Genomic DNA, 26,026 nt, shown 5'->3' with positions numbered 1-26,026 from the left:
GCGTGTGCGCACGCGCGCCTTTGCCACCCAACCGGCTACATATCATCGCGGAAATGAAGGAGCACATTACGTAACGCACCCGCTGTGGTCAAGTGTCCACAAGCGAGTCGCACAAGGCCAAAAAGCGCGGCCCGACAGAGACGCGCTTGTGGCAACGGTGCCATAACAGTAGCGGGCCCGTCGCCCCCCAATTCGGACAGCTCGAACAACGTTCAACACGGCGTACAAATCATCGGCGAGCGCGCACGGCGCTCCGCTGGCTCCGCTGTCGCGCGGCACCTCCCGGGCCGGCCGAAACCGGTCGCCGCGCCAGTGTAAAAGCGGGCGGCAGCACTGACGCGGTTGACAGCGAGCAGGCAAACTGATTACCGAACGGCTCGATAATTATGCGCGCCAGAAGGATTCCCATACCTCGACCCCGCGGCGACCGCGAGGCGTCCCACGAACTCGCAATCACCGGCCATCCCGGATACCGCAGCGGGGCGCGGAACCCCCGCCGGCCCGCTGTTTGTTTTAACCGCGGGGGGCCACCCCGATGTCGCCCCTCTCCGCGCGCCGAGGTGGTATGCGCGCACGCCCCCACCGAACGAAACCCCCCCCCTTCTCAAAAGGTGCTCTCGGTGCTCAACCAGTCCTGCGCGCACAGGGACGACGAGGAATCGGCGACACCACAGCCTGCTGGGAGCCATGCAGTTCCTAAAACAAGGGGTCAGCTGCAGCGTAGCTCAATATATAGGGGCAGAAGGTACAGCCGACACGGAACACGTGTGCAGTCAGTAGTGATCTATTTATATTTTGCGGCGTCGCCCTATATGGCGTCAAGATAACCCGATCGACGGCAAAACAGCGCGCATTTCCTGTATACTGAACGGCCCGAAGCAACAGAGAATTTTTGTTCCATATTGCTTTCCAGCCTCACGAGAGGCCAGCTTGTCACCCGAATGGTGAAAAGTGTACGGAATTCGCCGCAACGCTCGAAAGAAGACACCGGGAAGACACGAACAATCGCAGTCACGCGAAACAAACATCACCGCAGTGCATTCGCGAATTTCAATGGCTTCATCACATGCCTTTAGAATCATTTGTCATTCAGGCAATTGACCGACAACGCGTTTCCCACTATATGATATATGGTTGCCTTCACACTATCTCTGCAAGGTCACTTATAGGCATGAACGTTCTCAAATCTAAACCTAAACGGTGATGTTAATTAGTTCTGAAGCGATGACCCGAGCGCTTTATAAACAAGCTGCACGTATGGACACCAAGATGTGAATGTGTTGGACGAAGACGCATGTTTGCCAACACGGCGCTTCGTGACCAGACTGTTTTTCGTCAAGCTCGAAAGTACAGTGAACATGGCTGAGCGCCATTGCAATCAGCGCAGGCGCACGCGAGCAGGCTGCTTTTGCTGGACTACAGCCACGCAAGAGCGGAGCGGCGCGCTATCTGCGCATGCGCCGCTAAGCTTCGATGCGCGGCCGCACTGACTGCAATGGCGCTCCGCGGTGCTCAGCCATATTGAGCCGTGTTCACCCTAAGAGTGGACGCCACTGCACATTCGCCTTGGCCGGTCAGTGCACGTCGTCAGCTCATCGGCATCCTTCAAAGGATGAGGATACATACATGCAGTCCGCGCACCCGCGTCGAGAGCCATCCTAAAAGGATGGCTCAGCGATGGGGTGTGCGGGTGTGTACCAGCCATCCCTCTACGGTAGCTCTGCACAACTTGATATTGTAGAGCGATATCGAATACCAGAGTCAGCCAGAAAATAACCATGCAGCGATAATCATTCGAAAAGCGATCATATGACCGTACCCGCGACAGGAGAGCTAGTCTATAATTGGACCGGATGGGACCTGGACGAAGACAGCGCTGTGTGACAGTCCGGCGAAATTATAAAGATACTATTAGTTTAATTGTAGAAGTTACAAGACGTCGCCTCTGCACTTCCAAAATAACGCCCAACGGGATATTTCGAACGACTATAGTACGACATTTAAGAGGAAAATCAGAATGAGTGCTAGAAAGAATAGCTAGCACATCGTAGAATATGGTGGTGACATCACAGATATGTGGGGCAGTTAGGGAAGTCAATAAATAATCACAGTCGCACTAACTGGAGTAGCTCATCATTTGAAAAACAGCTGCCATACGAAAAAGAAGATTACGATCGGAATGGAAGATTGCGAAGACAACGGAGTACATTGTAATCGGCGCGTAGCACACACTTCGCTGTGTAGCGGTGGCGTGACCCTTGGTTATCAGTGACGTGTGACAGCTCTGCTGGTCTTTGACCAACGATTTGGTCAGTCCCGAAAGCGTCTTTTTTTTTTTTTTTTCGTTCAGCCTTACTTTGGCTGCCGCACTTCAACAATCAAGACACTTTAACAACACCGCCCCCCCCCCCTTTTTTTTTCACGCTTTCAATACTTGCCTAGCAATAAGTTCGAACGTATACAAACTCCTACATTGTGCGCGTTTTTCTTTTTTTTTTTTGTAACACTGCAATTTGGGTGCATCGACTAATACTGCAGCGCACGTGAGCGAACGCCATATTCGTGCTGAAATGAAAGCTGACTTAGTTCAACGCCATGAATAAAACGCGTCTAACCCAGACAGTCCCCCCAGCAAGTCACATACCCGAGAGAGCACCGACCTCACTCGTCCTCACAGAAAATACCTTTGAATACCTTCAGAAAACGTGACCCCAAGAACATTTTCCCGTCAATGGAAAGTATCAGAGCCGCCTCCCGTAGACTGCCGCTGCTGGCGCGTAACGAACTCACTACTGTGCCACAGAATTCTTTTGGACACGCTAATCCGGTCTGCGTAACACTTGCAACACAAGACACAGCAGTAAAGGTGCTAGCACGCGCGCGCGCTCGACAGATTCGGCCATTCGGGGCTAACCCGCTAGTAATTAAGAACCAACCCAACACAGGCTATGACGGGGCGTCATCGCTTACCTCGAAACGGTAGAGGTCCGGGTCCTCACGAAGGAGCCGCACCAGCGAGTGGTAGTCCGTTTGGGACGCCCTGAGTAGCCACTCCCGTCGACGAGGGTCCAACTGAAAGATATTATCGCGCTTTCGTTTCAAGCCGAGTGATAAAATAGGCATCACGATATGCAACGGAACCGTTGCATTAACGCGTCACTTCCCCGTGCGCTCGTCGACTGGACAGCTTGACAGCTAGATGCGGCACGAACGACAGACAGTGAAGTGCATATCTAACGTTTCACACCCTCGTTCATTTACCGATTCATTTCGGCTGAAACGAAAGAGCGCAAACTGTATGTTGCGTGTGACATCGAAGCAGGCTTTCAAGGCACTTGCTCTCCTTGATGTGAATGCTGTTTACGTGCAGCATTCGACGGCAAAACTATAGCATGTGCATATATGTATAGGCGCTGAACGAAGGTAATAGTAAAAAGCGTCTTTCTCACCGCACATTGGCTGAATTTTTCAAGACATCCATTTTTTTTGTACTTCAGGATGTTTAAATGAGAAAAATGTTCGGCTTTGTCGCCAGTCACACGAATGCTTCGCATCGCAGCCCACATTTTGCTTCCACAGCCTGTACGCACGCGCTTACATTAGATGAAGCAGAGAGCAGTTGTCACTCCGTTTCAAAAGCGGCGTCAATAAAGATAATCATCACCTAAACGCTTCAGTGACTTAATTTTATTAATCCAAGCCGCGCTCGTGGCCTCTCGCGGCACCAGTAATAGAGAGCTTGAGATTACCGTTCACCCTCTGCTCAGACGCCTGTGCACTATCGCTTCCAGAACCCAGCCTATTAGCGGGAATGCTTAGCGCACGATGCCAGGATGCAACGCGCATCCAGGCATCGCGACTGGAGACAGTGCGACGGTTTGACTTGCTTCATTTTACAGCAAAACTGACTGCGCGTCGCTGGCGTCTCTCTGAGTTGACGAAGATTCTCGCAATAGCGATCTAGCAAATTTTCAACTGTGCTGAGCATGATTCGATGACTGGGCAGAGTTACGATTTAAAACACACACACTCCCAACGCTGAGCAAGAACGCCGGGGAAAGCATGTGTCATCAGAACTAGCATTAAACGCAGGTATACTATATAAGTTTCAGCAGAGTGACAGCTTACTTGTACTCTTTGAATATTAAGTTCTGTGAACCATTACTGCATAACGTCGTAAATTGCAACACACAAAAAAATCTGCAATGAAAACGTGTACTTGCAAGATCTGAACTTTCTGTGCACATTATTGCCAACACAGCTTCCCAATTTGCGTTCCAAGTGCTGCCACTTACACTACAGACGCGAAAGATAAATTGAACGCGAGTTAGTATATAAAAATTCGTGCCGCAACGACGTGAGTGAGCCAGAGAGCCCGTATATCTTGCGAAGGCTGGCTGCACGACGTAGTGCTCCGTCCTATCGTAGCTGCAATAAAGCACGCAAGATCCAAAAGCGTACCGGGGGAATACGCGCACAGAGCGACTGGCGAAGCGCCCGCAGTATAGTGCGCATGTTTTAAAGGACCCGTGAGCCGTTGCCGTAAACCACTCCAAGTTCAAAGACAAGAGAGCGGCTTTTTTCTCACGTTCACTAGCTCTCCTCACCACTTATCCATAAAACACGTGGAGAATGTCAGCACTAAGCGTTGGGCTTATCAGGTTTTCGCGCTTTTCGGCTAAACGCTGTTATGCCCGCTTGCGCAGTTGAAGGCGCACAAAACAAAGTGAAATCATCTGATCGCGCACGATAGTCATGCGAGACAACGCAGAACAAGAGTGCGACTGCATGGATAATTCAAAACTGATATCCCTCGCATAGAGACCACTCGAGAGCTTATTTCCTCATGACGTCATGTGAACAGTATGCTGGCGTCACGAACTGTGCTGAAAAGACGGGAAACGCCAGGAGACGCTAACGCGCTCGTTCTTTGTATTTTCAGAGGTTGTTTGGGTGCCCTTTAAACTTCACAGAAGCCAAGCACACCGAGCCAAATCCACAGATCACAGGCTTACGTTATAGGGGGACTTTATGGCGGACAATTAAGAGGCGAAGGGGGTGACCTCTGGGAGCGTTGGCTAGCGAAAAATTGCAGGGCTGCGCGCCGTATAGTGGCCCCCTCCCATCACCGTCGCGGCCACTACAGTTAGAGTGTACTTGAACAAGGGAGTGCTCGGAACGGCCGCAGCACCAATACAGAAAGTGAAGCCCTAACAGGGTCAATCCGCTTGTGGCACTGCGATCGGTAGTCTGCAATGTGTCGTCTTTTAAAGGGGCACTAAAGGCAAATAACCATTTATGTCAGGGTGAAAGCTCAATGTATGACAACGTCTAAAACGGCAATATTATCAACAGCAGTGCCCTACTTACCGAGAAATTAAGCTAAATGTATCACACGATGAGCGCCACGAGCGGGACATTTTGAATTGATCCCGATGAAGTGAGAGCGTCCGACTACAATTAATCACTCGTAATCAAACTAGCTGCAATAAAAATAAGAACTTTCCGTGCATCAAGAGACGTAATAAAATGCTGCTTGTTCGTTTCTGTTTGATTAATGGAACAAAGAACCTATTTGGCGTTGCCATGGGGAAAGCCGCGCGTGGTTCAAAGGCTCCGTTTTCGCCGAACTGCGCTTCGCCCTACGCCCTGCTTCGCTCACGCGGTCGCGTCTCAATGGTAGTTTCGGTATTGGGTACTGCCGCGTGTGTTTTGCGCGCTCGTGAAAGTCGCTCGGACAGAAAGTTCGACAAATTACCGCATGTATGTGATGTTGCCGGATGCCCGAATGGTACACGCCGCCAGTGCACGCCGCCGCGCAGTAAAGGAGGGCAACGTTGGGCTCGGCAACAGTGACGTGAGAAAGACCGCTTTCATGCGGGTGAATTGAAGTGCGCTAACGCGATGCGGACCACTAAAACGTGATTTTATTTCAAAATAAGCACTTCCTTGGCGCAAAAGTAGCACCCCCCCCCCCTACGAGGTTTCTGGACCACTATTTCAACAATCAACGTCGTCTTAATATTTGCCTTTAGTGTCCCATTAAGAGTTGCGCGCGGCTCCGCCAAAGTATTCCTGGTGTAGAATGCCCGCTTCCCACTCAAAAAGGCCCGGGTTCGAATAACAGTTGTCGATGGTGGGTTTTTATTCTTGGTGTCACCTTTTATAGCTGTATTGTTTTTGCTTTGTTTCTTAAAACAAGCTTCTGCTGCTACGTACTGCTACAAACAGTAACGTAAAATGTGAAATCTCGTTTCGAGTCTGATATTCGCAAAAATCTCAGAGACCATACTTTATGTTTTTGTTGAATCATGGGCGGTGGCGCTGCAAAAATCTACACTCACTGTCAAATTTCTTTTACTTTATTTCACCTTTTGCGTTATTTTTTGAAGCAACACTTAGCAACTGAAGCTAGTTTTAAGAAACAAAGGAAAACCAATATAGCTATAAAAGGTGACACTAAGAATAAAAAGCCACCATCTACAGCTGCGATTCGAAACCCGGCCTTTTGAGTTGGAAGCGGGCATTCTACCCCTGCACTACTTTGGCGGAGCCGCGCGCAACTCTTAAACGAAGACACATATCAGGCTACCGATCGCAACGCCACAAGCGGATTGACCCTGTTTGGGCTTCACTTTTCGAAGCTCGTTCCGAGCACTCCCCTGTTCTAGTACACTCTACTACAGCGGTCGCAGTTAAGCCGGAAGCCCTACCCGGAAATGCCGAAAGTACGCGATCGTCACTTCCGATAAGTAACTAAAGCGCAGTTTCACACAACTGCTGGTGAGCGTCTAGTTGTTTACACGTATTTATTCACTTTTCCTGGCCTTGTAGGGCTGCGGTCAATGGTTGGGGAAGGCAAGGGATTGAAGGGGAAACGGATACAGCGGCACTGGGGAGGCTTGTTACTTCCTCTGCCGCATGGGAGCTGACGCTTCGACTGGTATATGCCTGAGATGAAGTAGTGGTGCCAGTGGCAGGAGCCTCGGGGTATCGCGCGCGTCTCTCCACGCTCGACCGCGGCGGTGCATTGGCTGTCCGCGCGGCTGAACGCATACACAGCCCACGCGGCGATCCGAGTTAGCCCGTAGCTCTCTACGCACTGTTTTAGTGTTGGAAGTTGCGTTACCTCAGGTTTCCGGGATGCGGTGAAGCTAGAGGCAGGCTGAGCTGTTTACTTCGCGCAGACAGCGCTCTTCATCGTGCCACCGTCGTAACAGCGAGTGTTCTCAGTCGTCGACTGAGCTGGCAAAAACTGGCGTACGTTTTTATTGTTTCTCGGGGCCGCAGAAATGTCATAGACAGCTCTAAATGACTGCCAGTAAATTTTTTAGATGTCAGCGATCATACTATAGCACTCGTAATTATACGGCTTATGCACGCACGTGTAATTAAGGAACAAAATGTCCAGTGACAGCCTGTACTAGAAGCCCCTTCCCAATCTTAGTACGCTTTTCCGCAAGACGCCAGTGTACTGCGGCGAAAGTGACTTAGTGTTCTGCACGCTATTGAACAAGGTTAGGAAATTTTAGAACCGATGTCCCTTGCTCTTTTCTTTCGCGGTCAAGTTAGGGATGTTCATCGGGAGATTTAAAGCCATGTCCGTACAATCGAGAGGATTGCCCAATATTCGTGTCTCGGGCAAATCGGGAGAGTTGGCTGGCAGGCAATGAACACTTTCCTGTCCGCGTGAAAATAGGCCCTTTTTGGGTACTCCAGCAAACAATTTTACTACAGCCACACAGTTATTAATACCATAATATATTATATGAATTTGTACAACAAGGAATGTGCTTTCTAATGGTTAAGCAATTACTTCTAAACTCAGAACTAGCCATTAAACGCAGGTATACTATATAGGTTCCAGCAGAGTGACAGCTTACTTGTATTCTTTGAACATTAAAGGAGTACTGACATGAATTTTAAAATTTTTCGGGTTGTTGCTCTAAATGAAAGCACGGGTGTCGAGAACCCTAAAAAGAGTGTCGTGGTGCCTGGGGATGTATTGCATATATTTTTAATACCGCTTCTTTCAACCAGCAGTTTCGGTTTCGAGAGGGCGGCTTCATAGTGACGTGTCAAGTGTGCCAGTGACGTCACGGGCAGACTGCAACCCACGAAATATGCACCTGCTGTCCTTTGCTGTCAGTCGAACGTGGTTCATGATGAGTGAACTGTCGTCCAGTGCCTCCGACAGCGATTTCTGTTATTTAGGCTGCAGGCAGAACCCAGATTTCGCAAACCAAGTGAGCTCACTTGAAACGTCATAGGACTCTCCATGCGGTGAAGCTGCCTTGCAGATGCTGGGAGATGAAAACTTTAAAATCAAACTTAAATATATATACGTGTTTCCCGGATGCGGTGTGGGGAGAGCGTTAACACTACATGCCAAGGAAACCAAAACGTCCGTTTTGCTGCACTTCAAAATCGTGTCAGTACTCCTTTAAAGGGACTGTCTACCGCTCGGAAAACTGTTTCTGATTGTGGTGAAAATGAGAACATCGTTCGTCACATCGGCGGCAACGAGCATGCTTTTGCCCCATAAAAAAGGAATTATATTGTCACGTGGTCGTGACGTCGACGAAGACAGCAGTCTGCGTTTGCAGAATGAAACTGTTTATTTGGCCGAACTTGTGGCCGGGAAAATGAAAACTAGAACTACAGCAATACACGCTGTACAATGATAGCGGCGAACAGGGCGTCGTCCGTCGATCAACTGACAAGCAGTCAAGCGCGTCGGCTTTTATACAGGCGCTATCGAACTTTCCAGCGATATCGCTGGTGGCGGCGTTATCTCTCGACAAAGCTGGAACATTCTCGTGCGGCGCGAATGCTTAACAGATTGTTCCAAAACAATCGCGAAGCTTCCTACACATCACGGCGAGGCCTGCGCAGCGCGTTGCCCACAGTCTTTGTGGGTGAAGCTTACACTCATGAAATATAAGACTCGCGGCAATATTTTTAATTTGATGTTAAAAATCGTGAACGAATGACCGCTAGCGTCACCCAACAGCGATGTGGTCAATCTACTGGAAGGACAAGAAATAATCGCAGGTAGACTCATTTTGCTTAGAAACAAACATGTATAACTTGAAATTGTATTTTATGCACTTGAGGCAGCTTTCGGTTGCGTCAGAGAGTAATTTTTTGCTGTTTTTTCCTCGCGCATTCAAAAAGGTGCCCGGTGGCGCTGCTTGCGGTGCAGTCTTCGATTTCGTCTGCTTCAACTCATGCGCTATGCCATGCGGCCCTCCGCGCTGGCTGTACTGTGCCGCTGTATTGTTGTTAGGATGTCTTACATGTGCAGCGCTGTGAAGGCGTGCATTTATCGTCTCTTTATGGTGAATCAACTTAAGATTGCGGCAGCAGTGCTAAAATAAACGCATAGACTGCGATTACAGCAAAACAAGTGTTCTGCAAGCGTATAATAAGGCTTCATTTAACCGCGCTGAAAACGACTGTTACATTCATTATATACAGTAATGTTCAGTGAAAATAAACTAATCCTACAGAAATCACATGTGCTTTCGGTTTTAATTTTTACCGGCACTACAATCGTCATCGAGTCCACCAACCAGTGTTTTGGGCATGTTTTACGCCAATGGAAGAAGACCAAACGCAGGTCGAAAAATTCTGTTTTAAAAATTTCTACTCACTCTCCAGAGAAACCGCTGCAAGGTTGGACACATCAGACGGTACACTTTCTATTAAGGTACAAAACAGAAAATCGATGAAGGACGGTAGACAGTCCCTTTAAGCTGTATACCCCCGACGGACGTGATCGCGGACGGATCAGTCACGTGACATGTGACGTGATTCAGATCTCACCGCAGCCAGCATTCACACGACAGGGGAGAATTCACGCTACAAGCGAGGATTTCGGCATTGCTCCCCGAGGATCCCAACTGTGATTTGGTCCTCCGTCGTTTCACGAATCGCTCCGCGCGGACCGAAGCGGGAACGCGGGAACCATTGACGTATGGTGACGTAGTACGCAATCTGCAGGCTCGAATCGCGATTTCGTCCGTTGTGTGAATACAGCTTTAAGTGTGTGGGTACATGTGTGGGAATTCAGGCGTCCGGACTTGTTGCTCGACGCCACTTTCCCTTAAAAATTATCGCACCACTCTCCTCCCGACCGGGCGGGTGGCAGCTGGTCATAAATCGCCGTCACTTCGCTGCCACCCGATCCTCAAAAGGTTTAACACGGTGTTGGCCTAATTATGGCGGGATTCGGGCCTTGCTCGCGCTCGCCGAGAAGTGGGGGGCGCGAGTCTTGAGACAGGGTTCGGCAGACAACATCGAGACCTCGGAGGACGCGTATGCGTTTTGGCCTCTCCGGCCGGTGGTTACGTCATCTTGTCGGGGCCTCGGTGGGCGCGCGCTACCATCCGCGGTTCGTCTAACCCGACTAATAGAAAATTTCATTTCGTGGCATTCTTTATTAGAAAACTTATGAACACAAGGAATTCCCCTACCAGGGCTGAAAAGTTGTGCATACAAACGCAGTCATATCAAACTTCAGCGAACGTCACTTCAAATAATGATCCATATAAATGAACTGTTCTAACTACCCTGAACTCTTGCAAACCACCAACGCGATCACACGACGCTGTGATGGCCTCTAATCCATTCACTACATACTATGCCCGAATGGGGCAAAGATTAAAGAACGTTTGACACAGCTCTGAAAGTATCTGCACTATCAAGGGAGCGATAAGTGACCAAAGCAACTTATTGGCGTGTCACTTTTCTTGATGCTAGGCATTTCACTTTAATGAACTTAATCGGACACCTTCTTAACGACCCTTGACGTTCGTTGTCAATAAAACCTGCTCAATGTGCGCAAGCATGTAACATGAAAAAAAAAATTAAAAAAGCTGAACTACTACTTCTATACAAATGAAGCAAAATGACGCAAAAGGAAAATCAAATATGCTGACGTCAAAAACAAAAGAAAACAATCTCGCAATGTCTGCACGCACGCACACACAATACTCACCAGTATACACAGTAAAACAAAGAAAATTTTCGTACAACAGCCAGTTTGCTCTTGAGCGCCAAACTGAAAATGCGTTCACTGATCTAAGATGCACTTTGCAGTGAGATCTAGTAAAAAATCAACACACTGAAAAAAAAAAACTATGCTTCTGGCACTTACCGTGTTCACTGAGGTAGTGTCATCATCAGGCGCCTGCAAGGAGGGCAACCACGGCAAATCATAACCCTCCCGAAGCAACAAACGGAGCTGAAATGTCAGTCGCAAAACATGCATGCAGTGAGGGTACACAAATATCAATAATCTTGGTGGGGGTCTCGTAGGTCACTCCAATGTTGCAAGCGTTCCTCACACTTCGCCTACTTACTAGACAATACCGAACGAGATAGTCCAGTTTACGAGGAAACCAAGACTACACTTTATACCTTCGAACTACTGCCGTCGTCACTCGCGCAGTCTCATCCAACGTAACTTCATTCATCTAACTTAACACGCCGGTCACACTGGCAAATTTAGTGTCATTTTGAGCGCGTGCACTTACGCCACCAGAATGTCACTTTGGCGGCGCGCTGCTGCACGAGAAAGGGAAGTGTACTTGGGAAATGATGGTAATGGCGATGGGTAACTGAGTAGCGCGACAGATATTTGTTATGTCAGGCAACGTTTCTTAAGTAATACTGTATTATAGCTATAAGCAGCCCTTGAAATAAACTGAAGATACAAACGCGGCGGATGCGGTCATTGCACGGCGTGTGCTGGGCATTCCTGAGAGCGAGAATAGCAAAGTAGTTTTTTTTTTTTTTTGTAGTACAGCATGTTTTAATGCATACAAATATTTCTAATAACGAAAGCGATAGTTTAAAAAATAATATGAACTCAGCTTCCGATAATAACTTATTGTCCAGCCATTGCTACCGATGTTTCCCTCGGTCGCAGTGTAGTGAGTTTGGCGAACGCACTCGCCGACAAGTGCGCTTTGCAGCGACTGGGTGGCTAGAAAAGCCACCCTAGCAGCGAGATTAACCGTTCCCGTGTGACAGCGTGCGAATGACACTTGCGGCGAAGTGCACTCCCTCAAAGAGCACTAAAGTTGGCCCGCGTGACAGGGGCATAATTTCGTTTGTTCACCTATAATCTTAAACGTATGCGCCGAAGTATACTCATACGAAAACAGCAGGCAGCTCTGTATCAGTGTTTGTTGGCAAAGAGCATGCTCAAGTATTAACTAGCAATGTGTGACGTTCGAGCATGAAACCGAGATCGTATACTGCTTACAGGGGCTGAACCCATGGTACACCATAAGTAAGCTTTAGCGCACCTCTGAGCTTATCTTGCGTCTATCCGCGCCAGTTATATCATGATGATATCATGGATAAGTGATATGGAGCAATACAAAGTACGGGCTATATACGCTGCTGTACCACTACTCGACGTCAGAGGCTAAAAAAAAATTTTTTTTTTCTCTGTGCGCACGAACAACGCGAGAAAAAATCACGCAGTTCTCGTTTTACATTTGCCACCAGCGAACATTGGCTGGAGAAAAACTAATTAAAAGTCAATAAACGGTCAAAGAACCATATTCATCTTTCGTGGTACGGCGTGCTCATTCAATTGAGCCCTGCCTAACCTCCCAAACGTAATTGTGGCTTCGCGCCTACATTTAACCACGCATGTGTACCAGCAGAACTGACGACGACGTCCACGTACGAGGCACGGCGCGCAAGAACTGCAAAGACGGGGTACATCGTCTTCGGAACGGGGTGCCAGCCGGCTGTTCAACGCCGTTACCGGACCAATGAAGCTTGCCGGTACTCACAGTGCGCGCTCCGGGCCCATCCCGGCGTTTGGAGGCCGCGTTCCCCACGGCACCGGACGGTAGCGCTGGTTTTCCAGGGACGCCGCAGTTTTCGGCCATGCGATTGATGATCTGCGTTTTTTCTTTTACCGTTCCGGGGCTCACTGTCACGTCCTGGATGCTCTCTTTTTTCACGCTTACGTTCCCCTGCAAAGGAAAGAACCACGATTCACGCACGGTACTCGCCGAGCGGAAGCTCACAGTCCTGTACAAAATAATCACCTATAAGCTTATATGGCTTTCTTTATTAAACAATTATACCGCGCTTCTCAAAGGTGACTGCCACATTACTACATTGAGCTTACAGGTGACTTACAGTGCAAACGCGGAAGCGGAGCGCTGTTTCCGAGCTTCCACCACGCCCCGCATTGCATATCAGCAATTACAACTTACTATGACGGTGCGCAACGTACAGAAGCAGGTTCACAGTTTTGCTTCTGGCAGAACAGTGATCAGGTGGACTACTACTTCGGAGAAAGACTACGCCAGCGTGAAGGTTTAGCGTCGAGTAGACATTGGCGGGGCAGAAATCCCGCAGGGATGAACGCGCGGCTGTATGATCCAAAATATTCTCAACAGTCGCGCGTTGAAATTGAACCCCACTATGGAACACATGGGTCCAGTTTCAGGCTGCGGTAACCGCATTCCGAAATGCGAGCAGAAAGCGAGAACCTTTAGTGCATATTTGGCGTTTTAAGCTTTAAAGGCAGTCGAAATGAATCCACAGCCCTCGACTATACAGCGCCCCTCCCGCAGCCTACAGGTGTAGGTTTCGGACGTCGAGGCCACTCAAGTTACTCGGGAACATTGTTGCTAAACAACAAGCCAGGCATTTCCTTCTTTCACGGGCGGTATTATGCGCGCTGCAACGGTGTTATAACGCGCAGAGAAAGGCCCAAGCATGCGCTGTCTGTAGCAGTAGGTAAATTACAACTACACGAAGCGAATCCTCGTTTTGTAATACACAACCATATGAAGCCAACTGCTAATGAAGCCAAGAATAACATATGCTATTTGTAGCCTTTAACTGAACTGAAGTAACTATTTGGTAGAGAGAAAAGAAAATGGACAAAACAACAACGCACCACCGGTGTCACACGTGCACGAACCCAGAAACGGGCCCCTCAATCAGTGGTGTTCATTTCGTAGCGATGACCTCGACTTTCGGAGTTTTTATGCATTTAGGTGCTTGCGAACGTTTAATGGTCAGCTGCCATCTAATAAAGCTTACGTCCTCGTCGCTCTTTCTTCACGATATTAACCGGCAAGCACAATGGAATACCAATTCGCCCAAGCCGCTACTTTCGCATTCTCCGCGACGCCATTTGACAAAAAGAATGGTCCACATTTGCCGCCGACGTTACGAGTGATGCTATATATATATAGCTAACACTGCCAAATATACATACATACCAGGCCCGTAGCCTGGAATTTTTTTTTTTTTGGTGGGGGGGGGGGGTGCACTTGCTGAAAACCTTGACTATTTGAGAAAAACACCTATTTTCATTGTTTATTTTGGTAAAAACACGTACTTCACCAAAATTTCGGGGAGGGGGGGGGGGCTAGCACCCCCCCCCCCTGGCTACGGGCCTGATACATACATTCCCCAAGAAATTAATGGTGTAACGATCACTAGTTTTTTTGTACGCTTTCTTTTCCCTTTGCACTATAATTATAACACTTCAGTTAAAAGCTACAAATAATGCCCCCTACGGTTTCCTTGGCTTCATTATCTGTTGGGTTCACATGGCACATGGTTGTGTCTAACACTGACGGCCCTTCGATCAATGCCCCTTGACGGAACTTGATTGAATATATATATATATATATATATATATATATATATATATATATATATATATATATATATATATATATATATATATATATATATATATATATATATAGTGCGCGCGCGCGCGTGTGTGTGTGTTCAATATTTCGTCTAGACGTTTCTTGTTCTCAACTAATCACAATATGAAAGCTGGGCCTCAGTACGTGTTAAGATGCGGCTTCGACGCTCGTACAGAGGTCCTATCTGTGCAGCACAGACGACGACAGGACAGAAAAGCGGGTGGGAGGGTGGAGGGAAACTTGTGTTTTCAATTGTAGGCAGGCAAACAAGGGGGAGAGGAGCGACCAGTAGGGGAACGAGTCAACGGCCTTGCGTCTGCGCCGTGCTTTGCTGCAAAATCCCGGGGAACACGTGGTTCTGCCTCTCGCGAATACCGCATGTTGCGGCCTAACCACGACTGTGGCAGCCAACGACACGCCTCCCTACTGCCTTCTCCTCCGGGCCAGCACGAGTCTTAACGCACACAGCGCGAGAAATAAATAAGGTAGGTCAGAAGGCCAATGCTTTCGTACGCTACCGAAGGCCACAATGTTGTCAGCATAGAACCGGAGGAAGCTAGAGTACGAGGGAAACAAAAAGGGGTTCGTTAGCAGCAGCTGTCCCGATACGCGCGTCCAGCCCGCTTCCCTTTATCACGCTACAAGCGAGGCACTGATCTTACGCACCTGCTGCACGCGTACCTGCCACCGTACGCCGACGACAAACCCCTTCGCCCAACATGCCAATGCGCCTACAGTATTGTATGGCGCTGTGCGCGCGGACTATCCTGTGACGGCAGCCAATATTTTGCTGGCCTCACAGCCACCCGTATATAGCAGTATCTGGCGCTTCGTTTACTCGTCTCGACGCTATCCGCCAAAAGATTTAGATACGAAATAGTTACAAGGGAAGGACCGGCCGACACGAACCGCCCTATCCGAAATAAAAAGTTTTGACGTCAAATCATCCACACCTTATTCAGAATATAGCGAACTCATATGCCAGCGAACCAATGGTCAACTTATCAGAAACTAAGATTTCAAAACCAAACAAACAAACAAACAAAAATGGTGGGGAGAGAACAGGAGACAGCCTTTCACGCGGATAACTGAGCTATATGATAGAATCGTTATGCAAATTTGAAGGGTAACAGCGACGACACCTGCCAAGCGGAGGGCACATGCGATGCCGCATTAAAGACGCCGCCCGACATCGTCTATGCGAGAGTGAGCCGGCGGACCGGCGGGGAGAGCCCGTTCAACGTCATCGCGTGGTTTGCTCTTTGCCCACTAATCTCCCAACGTGATATGGCTAATCCGACAAGGCAAACCTTGCCGCTGCTGCTAGCCCTTCCACCAAAGTTCGAACAGCATCGTCGTTTTTTTCGCCGCGTAATTTCGATGACAGCGTCCTACATTTCAGAAACAATAGAGGACTTCTACGTCAACATATTTAGAGTGACAAATCTAAATTAAAGCACACGCTGCGCCAAATACCAAGAAGTTCAGGACTCGCGATTCAAGAGTATTCTATAACGAACACTCACCAACATCAGTACGTTTCAATAAGCAAAGCATTAATACCTATGCGTGCAGACTGGTGGTGGCAGGGTCGAGTCTGGCGGACGTGAAAGAACTTGTCACTTGCTCGGTACGTGGTCGACCACCAGATCTCTGCAAATGATTCCGTAGCGACGTATCTATCGGACGATCAGTGCGTCGCCAGCCAAGCGCGTCCCCTGTGCGCTCATCGACCTTTTCTGGTTCAATCGTCTTTGTCAGCACGCATCAGCTATTCCGTCTGCGAGGCCGAAATCATCGCCTATTGACAAACGTTTGCCCTTTGCTTGGCGGCTGCTGGTATGTTCTTTTTTTCCTTCATTACTTTGTGTATTTGTCGACAGCTATTGACATGGCTCTTTGGTTTTAACCAAAGCTTCTTTGTGCTTCACGCTTCGCGTACTCTTGTGCTTTGCAAAGAAATAGCCGAAATGCTGCGCACGTTAGCGAAGAAATCCTTTCTTGGAAAAATGAGTCGCCACTTGGTCGTAAGGTTTTCTTTGTACATACAATGCCGTTACACGCAGTTCTAATTCACTGCATGGGTGTCCAAATGTGTGAAAGAGTGCAGTTATGCTTAAACATTTGTGGTATTCGCAGTTTGCTTGAGCCTATGTTAAGAGCCGAATGAGAGAACTTGAGAAATGGAGCCGTGTTCGTTGGCCGTGGCTAGAGTATATTCTCGTTAAATACTGCCTCAGTAGTTCTACCGAGGTTGCTTTGTTTTCACTGCGGCACTGCTTGGAACGCGCGAAAGGGTTACACAAGGCGAAGGCCAGAGAAAATCGGTAAACTTTTTTCTCTTTTTCCAGGTCACCGTCCGGACGACTACGGCAGCTCGCTGCGCTGTGTGGTGCATAGGGAGAGAGCGTACTTCACCGCGAGACGACAGGTGGCACCTTTCCAAGTTTGGTTGTGGTTGTCAACGAATCTTTCGCAATTTGCCGTTCAGCTGAGTGTTTGGAAATATTCTTCATTCGCTCTGTAGTCCCCTTTTCCTCTGAAGCTGTCTTCTGCAGGTATGCCCAGCGCTGCAGCCACATCGCCAGCTCTGCACGAGGCACGAGCTGCCTAGCCTGTGGTTCAAACAATTGTTCATAGAAATATTTGATTTCTGAATCAACCGCGATCACTGGGCATACATATCTCGTCGAAAGGTACAACCCAAGCAGCATCTTGAATTACGCTATAGGTTGGTCACAAATAGAGAAAGCACTTGACGCCTGCGGAGCTGAAGACGGCAACGAGACAGGGAGATGCTCAAACAGTGCTGCCCGTGTTTTGCATTTGTTTCATTTCCGTCTCTATAGAGCGGTCAAGTGTTTTCGTTTTGCAGTATCTACGGAATCAGCGCACATTCCGAAAGCATGGACCAACAGAACATATTTAGCTAGGCCGAGATAGCGTATGGTCCAGTCAACATGGCTGTGATAGTTGTCCAGTCAACATGGCTCAAGAACGCAATTAAACAGCAGGAACAAGAAATGCGTTTAACAGATCCCAAAACATTTACATAAACGTTTTGAGGCGTTCCAGCGTTGACGCACAATCATGAGTAAAATATTCTGGCAACTGTGCTGCCTACAGCAACGCCAATCCAAGCCAATGGCAAGAAGATTCATTTGTGAAACATTTGGATGTTTCATAAGCGTTCGAATCATCCCTTTTATGCAGGCAAAGGAGAGCCGTAAATGACAAAATCAATCGTGAATTCATTACGCGTGTACTTAAGCGTTTGCTATATAGAGCTGAGACGCGAAGAACGTGGGACGTTGTTTATGTTGCGTTGTTATATTAACTGATATTTAGTGTTGTGACGTGCTCATGCGTTTGTACAAGGCAATGTATGCTTACATCATTTCAAGGGGTGGGCTACCGTATACGTACGGAGGTAGCGTCGTGCTGCCTGAAGCCACGCTTAGGTGTTATTCCCTCGATATCGAGAATCAAACAATCACAAGAAGATCACTGAGATGACGCTAGAACATGGCTGCCGAGGCGTGATGAAGAGATTCTGAAGTCCACCACTGACATACCGTAAATAGAGCAAACGAGCTATAAACAGCTACCCGTTCCGCCTGCCCGCTTGAGGCCGAGCGGGTAGCTGTATGCTTTACATGGAACTAAGTGTGCGGGAAACCCCGAGAAAAGCCGCTTCTGGCGATAAAAAGCTTTACTGCACCGAGATATACATCAGCTTTTATCTGTATTCGCAGATGTCCGGACCTTTTGACGCGCGTAACCTCGCTACATTTACTCCCAAACGACAAAAGTTTCCCACGTTCGTTATAATCCTAATCGTCAGAAAAATAAGCCTGAGTTTTTTTTTTTTTTACCTATGGAAGAACGAGGAGCCTTGCTGAAACACGGCTAGTTAGTACATATTGTAACAGTTAAGAAAAAGTCAGGTTATGTCGAAACCCCACGGTCTCATTATGTAATGAGCAGCCCTGATATCACCAAAGAAAACAATGCCCGCCCTTTGCACGAGCACATTCTCATAAAACTCGGCTTTTGTCATGTGTTTATTACTTTGTCCCGTCCTCTTAAGAGTCAGAAAAACCATGTTCTGTAATGACCAAACAACGTCTAATTCGACACACTTAAATGACGCGCGTTGGCAAGATTGATGCGGTACTCACGAGCAAATTTGACTACAACAAAAAAGCAGTAAACGCAAGAAATGTGGAATCTACCTGGAACTACACACCGCCAACATCAATAACCACGAGATAAAGCATCCCAACGTAATTAGCGAGATGAAACAACACGACTGAGCGCAATGAAGTACACCTCATTCTCACTTTGCGAAAAGTCCTCGCCCTACAGCAATGTACACATCCAGAGATTAGTACTACATTTCGGAAGTCCCAGAGATGACATCATGGATTCGGATGACGAGTGCAGTTGCAAAAGACTGTGCGCTAGCAACTTCGGCAATAAACATAACGGACGCTGGATACAGCTTACCCGAAAAAAAAAAAAAAAGAGCGTTGGACGACACAGGAACAATATTCACTCGCATCGTAAAGTATGACGGGCTGCTATTGAGAGTGAATGGGCGGAGATATATCAGTTGGGAATCGCTGAGCCTCCAACTCCCAGCTTTTCGCGACCTCGCCATCTCCAATATCGCTCGGGCCGTTATGCAGAACCGTGACGAAGGAACGACGTTTTCCGCATAGGTTTATAGAGACGGAAACTACTCGAGCAGAGAGCGTCGAAACTTCGTTACCTCCGCGAGCCAGACTTTGGCGGCCAGTCCACACGCTCCCATTCGTCGGCGCTGGTCACCCGCGAGAGCAAATTACAGGCTGATGCAACCCTGCCCTGGATATATCTTAGAAAAGGTAACAACACCTAATAAGGCTAAATGAAACTATAGCGCTAACTAACGAAATGAGAGCCCCCCCCCCCCCCCCCCCCCCCAAGAAAAAGAGCATCGATAACTCCACGTGCGCAGCATTATCACATACAGACTACAAAAATATAGGTTGAACAGCAGATATACCACTTTTGTGAGTCAGTCGTCTTGTGTGTCAAGCGATACCTCGTTTCGTATCGGGCTTAGCGCTATACAAGATGCACGGAGCCTCTGAAGCACTTATGAGTGGCACTAAGGCAAATGCCGGTTGGAGAAGTCGACACGAGGCAAACCAATGACAAAACATACGTACGACATCACGGGACCTGCGACGCAAGCACACACCACAGCTGAGGCGCGGAAACCTATGGAGGAACGCACCAGCGCAGCCGACGCACATCCTGCGCATCGCTCGCCGCGGTGCAAAGCGAGGCTCAATCCGGGGCAGATGTTCAAAGCTACGCGTGCCGGCGCAGGAAAGGCAGCAGGTAGCGGTATAACTCGCGGGGTTTACACAAGTGGCCCCGCAGGCAGGTCGCCAGACCGTAATGCTCGCTGCCTGCACCAATGCCACTAGTCCGCGCGCTTTCGCCGACGAGCTGTCCCCTCTCCGCTGCTTTTCCTGTCCATTCCATGGCGATACCGGGACAAGGTACGTGTCGGACAGGAATGTCTGAACACGAGGACGAGGCGTTTGCTGCCGACCACATAAACATTGATCATACAGAGACCCACAACATAACAGGATATTACGGAAGCGCGACCTAAACGAGCGAGAAGGATGGTTACCCTTACGCGTCGCCCACAAACTCTTTCTTTTTATAATGAACGTTTTTTTCATCATCATCCCCAAAGCAATGCGTTATGTGAGTCATGTTCTCCATCAGGTTCAAGCGAATTCGTTGAAAGGGGAACATAACTAGCTCCGTTTTCAAACGTACAAACAAAAGTAGATCAATGCCATCCCTGGCCGGAAAGAAGCGCCCGTTACCTATGTTAATCCTATGCCACACGCGAACCTTTGTTGATTCCAGCTACTTCAATGTTGGCGATTATGCTCAAGCCAACGATTTGCGCGAGAACCACCCAATAAAAATACTAATGAACTAATTCTCACTGATAAGCAGTTAATATATGAACTTTTGCGTACATATAATAATTTGCGAGATACAAGCCTGCGAATGCTGAGGTTATTTGAACTAAGTAGAAATCATGAGACGAACTATATTCTTAGTCTCACGATTTCTCGAAACTATACATTCGAGATGAACGTCCCTGAATACACCGGCGTTCTACTTAAGTCACCATAAACTATTCTTTGGGCATGAACATGGGTCAAACCTAGACGGAACAACACATGTGGCGTTTTTTCTTTCTTGTTTTTTTTTTCTAAAAGAGCCAAGTCCACTTTAAGTGAAACTGAGAATAATGCGCAGTTGTTTGGTACTGACAATATGGTCGGGCCTGCTCCAACAATTTTTTGCCAGTGTGTTCCTGTCACCACAATATTTCAAGCCTATATTGCTGCTACACAGCCCACTATCATCGGTATTCAGGAGTAAAATTTGGATTTTGCTCTTACAGACTGCAAGATTTCATTTGGGCTTGAAATGGCTACGTAAATGGCAGCGAATGAACGATATAGCAATACTTTGCGACAAAATTAACACCATCTTGCGCTTTCGTCGGTTCCGTCCTTTGTTGCATGGGCGTAATGGCGATGACTAGACTTGAAGAGGTAGTGGTCCTTCCTGGCAACAGGCGGTCTGTCCTGGACTGTCGGCGCCGTTTTCTTGTCCCTGGCATCCAGGGGCGTAGCCAAGGGGGGGGGGGGGGGGGTTGAAACCCCCCCAAATTTTTTCAGTTTTGCTTGCGTATATATACACGCACACATACAGACGCACGCACGAACATACATAAAGTATGGTTCAACACCCCCCCCCCCCCCCCCCCCGAAAAAAATTTCTGGCTACGCCCCTGCTGGCATCTACTGAAGGCCTCCAAAAGATCATTCAGCTCTTCTTCTTAGCTTCTCCTTAGCTGGTTTTATGCCGCGCCATTTAGGATCACTTCTTCTTCAAGGAATAGATTGGTGCCCAATAACTTCGTTTCTGTGGTCTTCCATTTCAAATATACCGTCTTGGAGCGAAAGGACATGATACTGTAGCGCAAAACTCGAAAAGAAACACTAACAAACAGGCAGGAGTGGAAAAGTCGGCCTCTTACTCTTTCCATCCGAGTTTTGCCCTACAATATCGTGCATGCCTTTTAGTAAGTACCAACTCGCCCAACAAAAAGCAATTGTGCAGCGAAAGCAAGATAACAAAGCCACTAGGTCACAAATGAAACAGACCGGATGCGGCCATGTTGGTAGTTTTGGTCACGATTGTTGATGCAGCGCTGGTTTAATGGATCTGGCTCAGTTTGATTCAAACAGGTGCAAGATTAGGCTCATTTTTTTATTCGAAACTGCTTTTTTGAATCCACGTTACAACCAGGCACTGGCCTGTTTTGATTACAAATGTTTGAAATGTGAAAGACACTTAGGCGTGCTTTACGTTCCCATGAAATTTAACCGTTTCAGTTTCTGGATTCGGACCCCCTTTTAAGGAAAAAAAAAAGAGAGAGAAAACGCCACACATATCGACGCCAATTTAAGAGACCAATGTCAAGAAACTGGTGCAACTATCCGAATTTCTATCAGAATGATGTTGCCTTGAGCAGTGACCGCGGCTACAAGTGCACAACTGCAATGTGTGTGCGGATTGTTACCAACGAAAAAATATAAAAATATATAATTATCGCACAATTCTAGCGATTCTAGCGCCAGTTGTGAATATGGGCCCGCAAATGTTATTCACCTCGATTACTTTCAATAAGCTAACAGTCGCTGAAACAGCACCATAGTCACGCGCACAAGGGGGGCAGCCCCCCCCCCCCCCAATAATCTGAACGGGGTCGCCAATTCTGCCCCATAGCTATATACTCAGTCGGACCTTTCACGCCATTTTTTAATGCGCAGCTTTATGGCTACGTATGCTTTTTGACGACAATGGCGACCGAGGACACCCCTGATCTTGCATTCCAAGAACTGTTTACTTCCCACCTTTACCCCGGAAAGGACCCATGGCAGGCCGTTGCGAGAAGCACGTCATCGCTTTATTTTCATTTTAGCATCCATGGTGGAGCTTTCTTTTTTTTTCTGGACTCGATCAACGAGAGAGACGCTGCGGTGAGCCTTGGCCCCACCTAATGAACAGCCCCTATATTTTCATATTTTCATTTCCTCTTTCGCTGTCGCCTCGTCCGGCCAACAAGCAATAAGTACAAGAGAGGGCAAGCGAAGGGCACGCTTTCAAATCGTTACAAAATCAAACACAAGGAGCTCTTCCTCATTTCCAGAGAAACAAGTCACAACAACTGCTGGGACTTTACGTGCCCCGATATGATTGACGCACGCCATAGGGGGTGACATGCGATTACTTTTGGCCACCTCGGGTCCTTTAACGCGCACGTAAACGTAAGCACACGGGTGTTCTTCGCATGGGTGTTCTATTCCCGGCCACCGTTGCCGGGAATAGAACCCGCTCGGCAACGCGACACCTTACGTGATATGCTACCACGGCGGGCAGGGAAATGAGTTCTGCCGAAGCACTCGGCACAGCTGTGATCATGCGCCATCTTGGCGCGGCGAGCGCATAGTTTCGAAATGTTTCGGAGCAGACGAGACAGCGCTGGCTTCTCCGCATTTTTTACATCACGCAAGGCATGCCAAACTGGCAGTCGCCGCAGGTACGAGGCAATTTCAAATTGAAACCAGTGTCACAAATTCTCTTCGGAACGTTATTCGCAGAACACACATTTTAGAATCGGTATCAACCAGACGTCTACTACCTCATTTATGCTATGCAATTACATGACAAAGCCTGGCTTTTACAACGTGGCTGCCGAAAGATGACAGAAAGTGCCCATACCGCTTTTCTGTCGCTCCCTCCCTCTCTCTTACAATGCCCAGTCCTGCTCTCAAAGGTGACTGGCGCTTCAGGGGCACAGCTTCCCAATTTCGGAAAACATACAAGCAAACATCTCCGTTAAAACAACTATGCTGGAAGTAAACACGCCCCCCCCCCCCCCCCCCCCCCCACCGGCTTTTTTTTTAAAACACGCTGAACGCTTTTTTTAAAAACAAACTGTCGTATATCGGCCTTCGCCGCTTTTGCAGGCAGATTACGGAGGTGTGAGCATCAATAAAATCTGAACGATTATTTTGCTTATCAACTACAATATGGATTTGAATGAAACGCATTAAAAATATTTTCAGTTGCTAACTCTAGAACACATACAGCAGTGAGATTACGTCTGCTTGGCAGAAATCCTTTCACTAGCGCCGCATTCCAGATATGGGGCGGATGTAATGTAGTATGTGATGGTGCAAGGGCCGGTTATATCCGAATAAGCCAAACTTTCCAGGTAGGCTCCTCACTAGCACCAGCAAGGGGGGGGGGGGGGGGGCATGAACATAAAGTATGGTTGAACCAGCTGTGATCGCGTCTGCAAAGTGTGAATATGACTGTGTGGCGCGAAAACGTTCGGAATTTCAAAGAGAAGACAGCGCTTCCTTCTCTCGTGGAATGCGACAGGATCGAACACTGGGCAGTGGAGGAGCCTCCAGGGGGAATAGGAGAGACGGAAGTAGCCATAAATTTTTTCAGGGGGCGGGTGGGAGGTGGGGGAATGGAGAGTTCAACCTTTCTGTATGTTCTTGCATGTGTTTGTGTGTGTGTGTGTGCATGTATATATACATATAAAAACTGAAAAATTCGGGGGGGGGGGGACCAGGGGGGAGTTTTGGAACCGTCCCTCCCCTGACGAAAAAGAAAAGAAGTCTAGCCTGCACAAGTTAGTGAACCAGCGCCAACACTCACGCGCCTGGCTGTTAATGTAGTACATATCCTAACTACTTGTAGGCATCATGTATTACGCTTTATTTAGTGTGTGTGTGTGTGTGTGTGTGTGTGTGTGTGCGTGTGTGTGTGTGTGTGCGTGTGTGTGTGTGTGTGCGTGCGTGCGTGCGTGCGTGCGTGCGTGCGTGCGTGCGTGCGTGCGCGCGCGCGCGCGTATTATGCGAGAGCATATCTTGGGCTAAATCTACCAACAATGGCCTGCGTCGGTTCTCCGTAAGGCTTTATATGTCCTCCCATATTTACTACCTCTCAGTTGTGCTGGTTGCCAACTCTGTTAGCTACAGCCAGGGTGTCGGAACGGAACGAAAACCGAAAACGAAAAACGAAAAAAACGATATTTTTGACCGGAACGAAAACGTAACCGAAACTTTATCTATTATTTCGTTCCGGAGTGAAACCGAAATTTTTTCAATCGTTTTTCGGTTAACAAGAAAACTTCGCAATCCGGAACAACTGAGCTCATGCAATGTGAGCATATCTCAGGGTACTGTATTAGAGCGTACCTCAGGCAGCAATTCCAAAGCAAAGATATGTTGAAATTGTGCGAAACACGAAAACAGTGGCAACCAGAGATGTTGATATTAGCGCAAGTGGACTTTTGCGGGCCTGTCACGCAGGCCAAAGTGGAGAGGGTATTGTCGGCGCTGAAGTTTGTTACAGCGAAGGCTCTGATGAGATCAGAACAGCTGATTTTGGCACCATAGTTGTCCGCCGCCGCCCGTGTCCGCGACCACTATCGCGTGAAGTAAGAAAAAATAAAATGAGAAACAAATTTATAGGATCGGATGAAATTTCAACCCGCGCCCCCTGCGTGGCAGTCGAGTCTTCCACCACAGTGCCACGCTTGTGCTTATAACTCCTTCGCAAAAATACTCTATACAGGCGTCATGTCGGGCAAGGAATCATGTTAACATATGTAATGCAGCGTGGCAGAAGAGTAAAATGACAACCAGTCATCACACAATGCTAATTCCGCAAAGAGTGTGTGGTTTAATGCTTCCCACCAACCGCAAAGTGCTCAGCCATAATTCATCGTCATCAGCCACAGCACAAGAGAGAGAGGAAGAGCAGAGGAAAGCACAAAGCGCACATAATTCCTTACAGGTGTGTAGCGGCTACCACGATTCTCCGAAGAATTACGAAAAATGACATAGTGGGAACTTCGGTACTTCAGAAAAATTACGATGATTTATGGAGTAGTGGGTACCCTGCATGTGTATTTGTATCAGCTGCCCCAAGAGACTCTACAACGGACTCTACAAAGTCCGCCCTTCCAACTTTCGCTGTGACTGTGCTGCGCATTCCGCGCAGGCCTGGCAATCTTTTTATCAAAACAGCGGTCTCGCACATCACAGAGTGCATTCAGTGACGCGCTGCTTCTGAGATCGTGCTCACTCCCTTGACACAAAGCACTGAGCCCACTAAAAATCGTGATTGAATTTGGAAAAACT

The 26,026-nt window shown here is 48.1% G+C and overlaps 1 protein-coding gene across 1 annotated transcript in view; it reads right to left on the bottom strand.

Annotated features, from left to right (window-relative positions):
- Positions 1-26,026, bottom strand: part of LOC119375438 (uncharacterized) — a 114,984-nt gene that overhangs the window by 71,458 nt on the left and 17,500 nt on the right. Inside the window, exons 4-6 of the mRNA XM_049412612.1 lie at positions 12,816-13,001; positions 11,162-11,194; positions 2,971-3,072 (exon numbers count right to left, since the gene is read on the bottom strand). Of these exons, the coding sequence (XP_049268569.1) occupies positions 2,971-3,072; positions 11,162-11,194; positions 12,816-13,001 (321 nt within the window). The remainder of the gene's footprint in view (positions 1-2,970; positions 3,073-11,161; positions 11,195-12,815; positions 13,002-26,026) is intronic.

This window comes from Rhipicephalus sanguineus, chromosome 1, assembly GCF_013339695.2.
Source record: "Rhipicephalus sanguineus isolate Rsan-2018 chromosome 1, BIME_Rsan_1.4, whole genome shotgun sequence".
Classification (NCBI taxonomy): domain Eukaryota; kingdom Metazoa; phylum Arthropoda; class Arachnida; order Ixodida; family Ixodidae; genus Rhipicephalus; species Rhipicephalus sanguineus.
The sequence above is the reverse complement of the archived record's forward strand: the minus strand, read 5'-3'. Positions and strand labels throughout refer to the sequence as shown.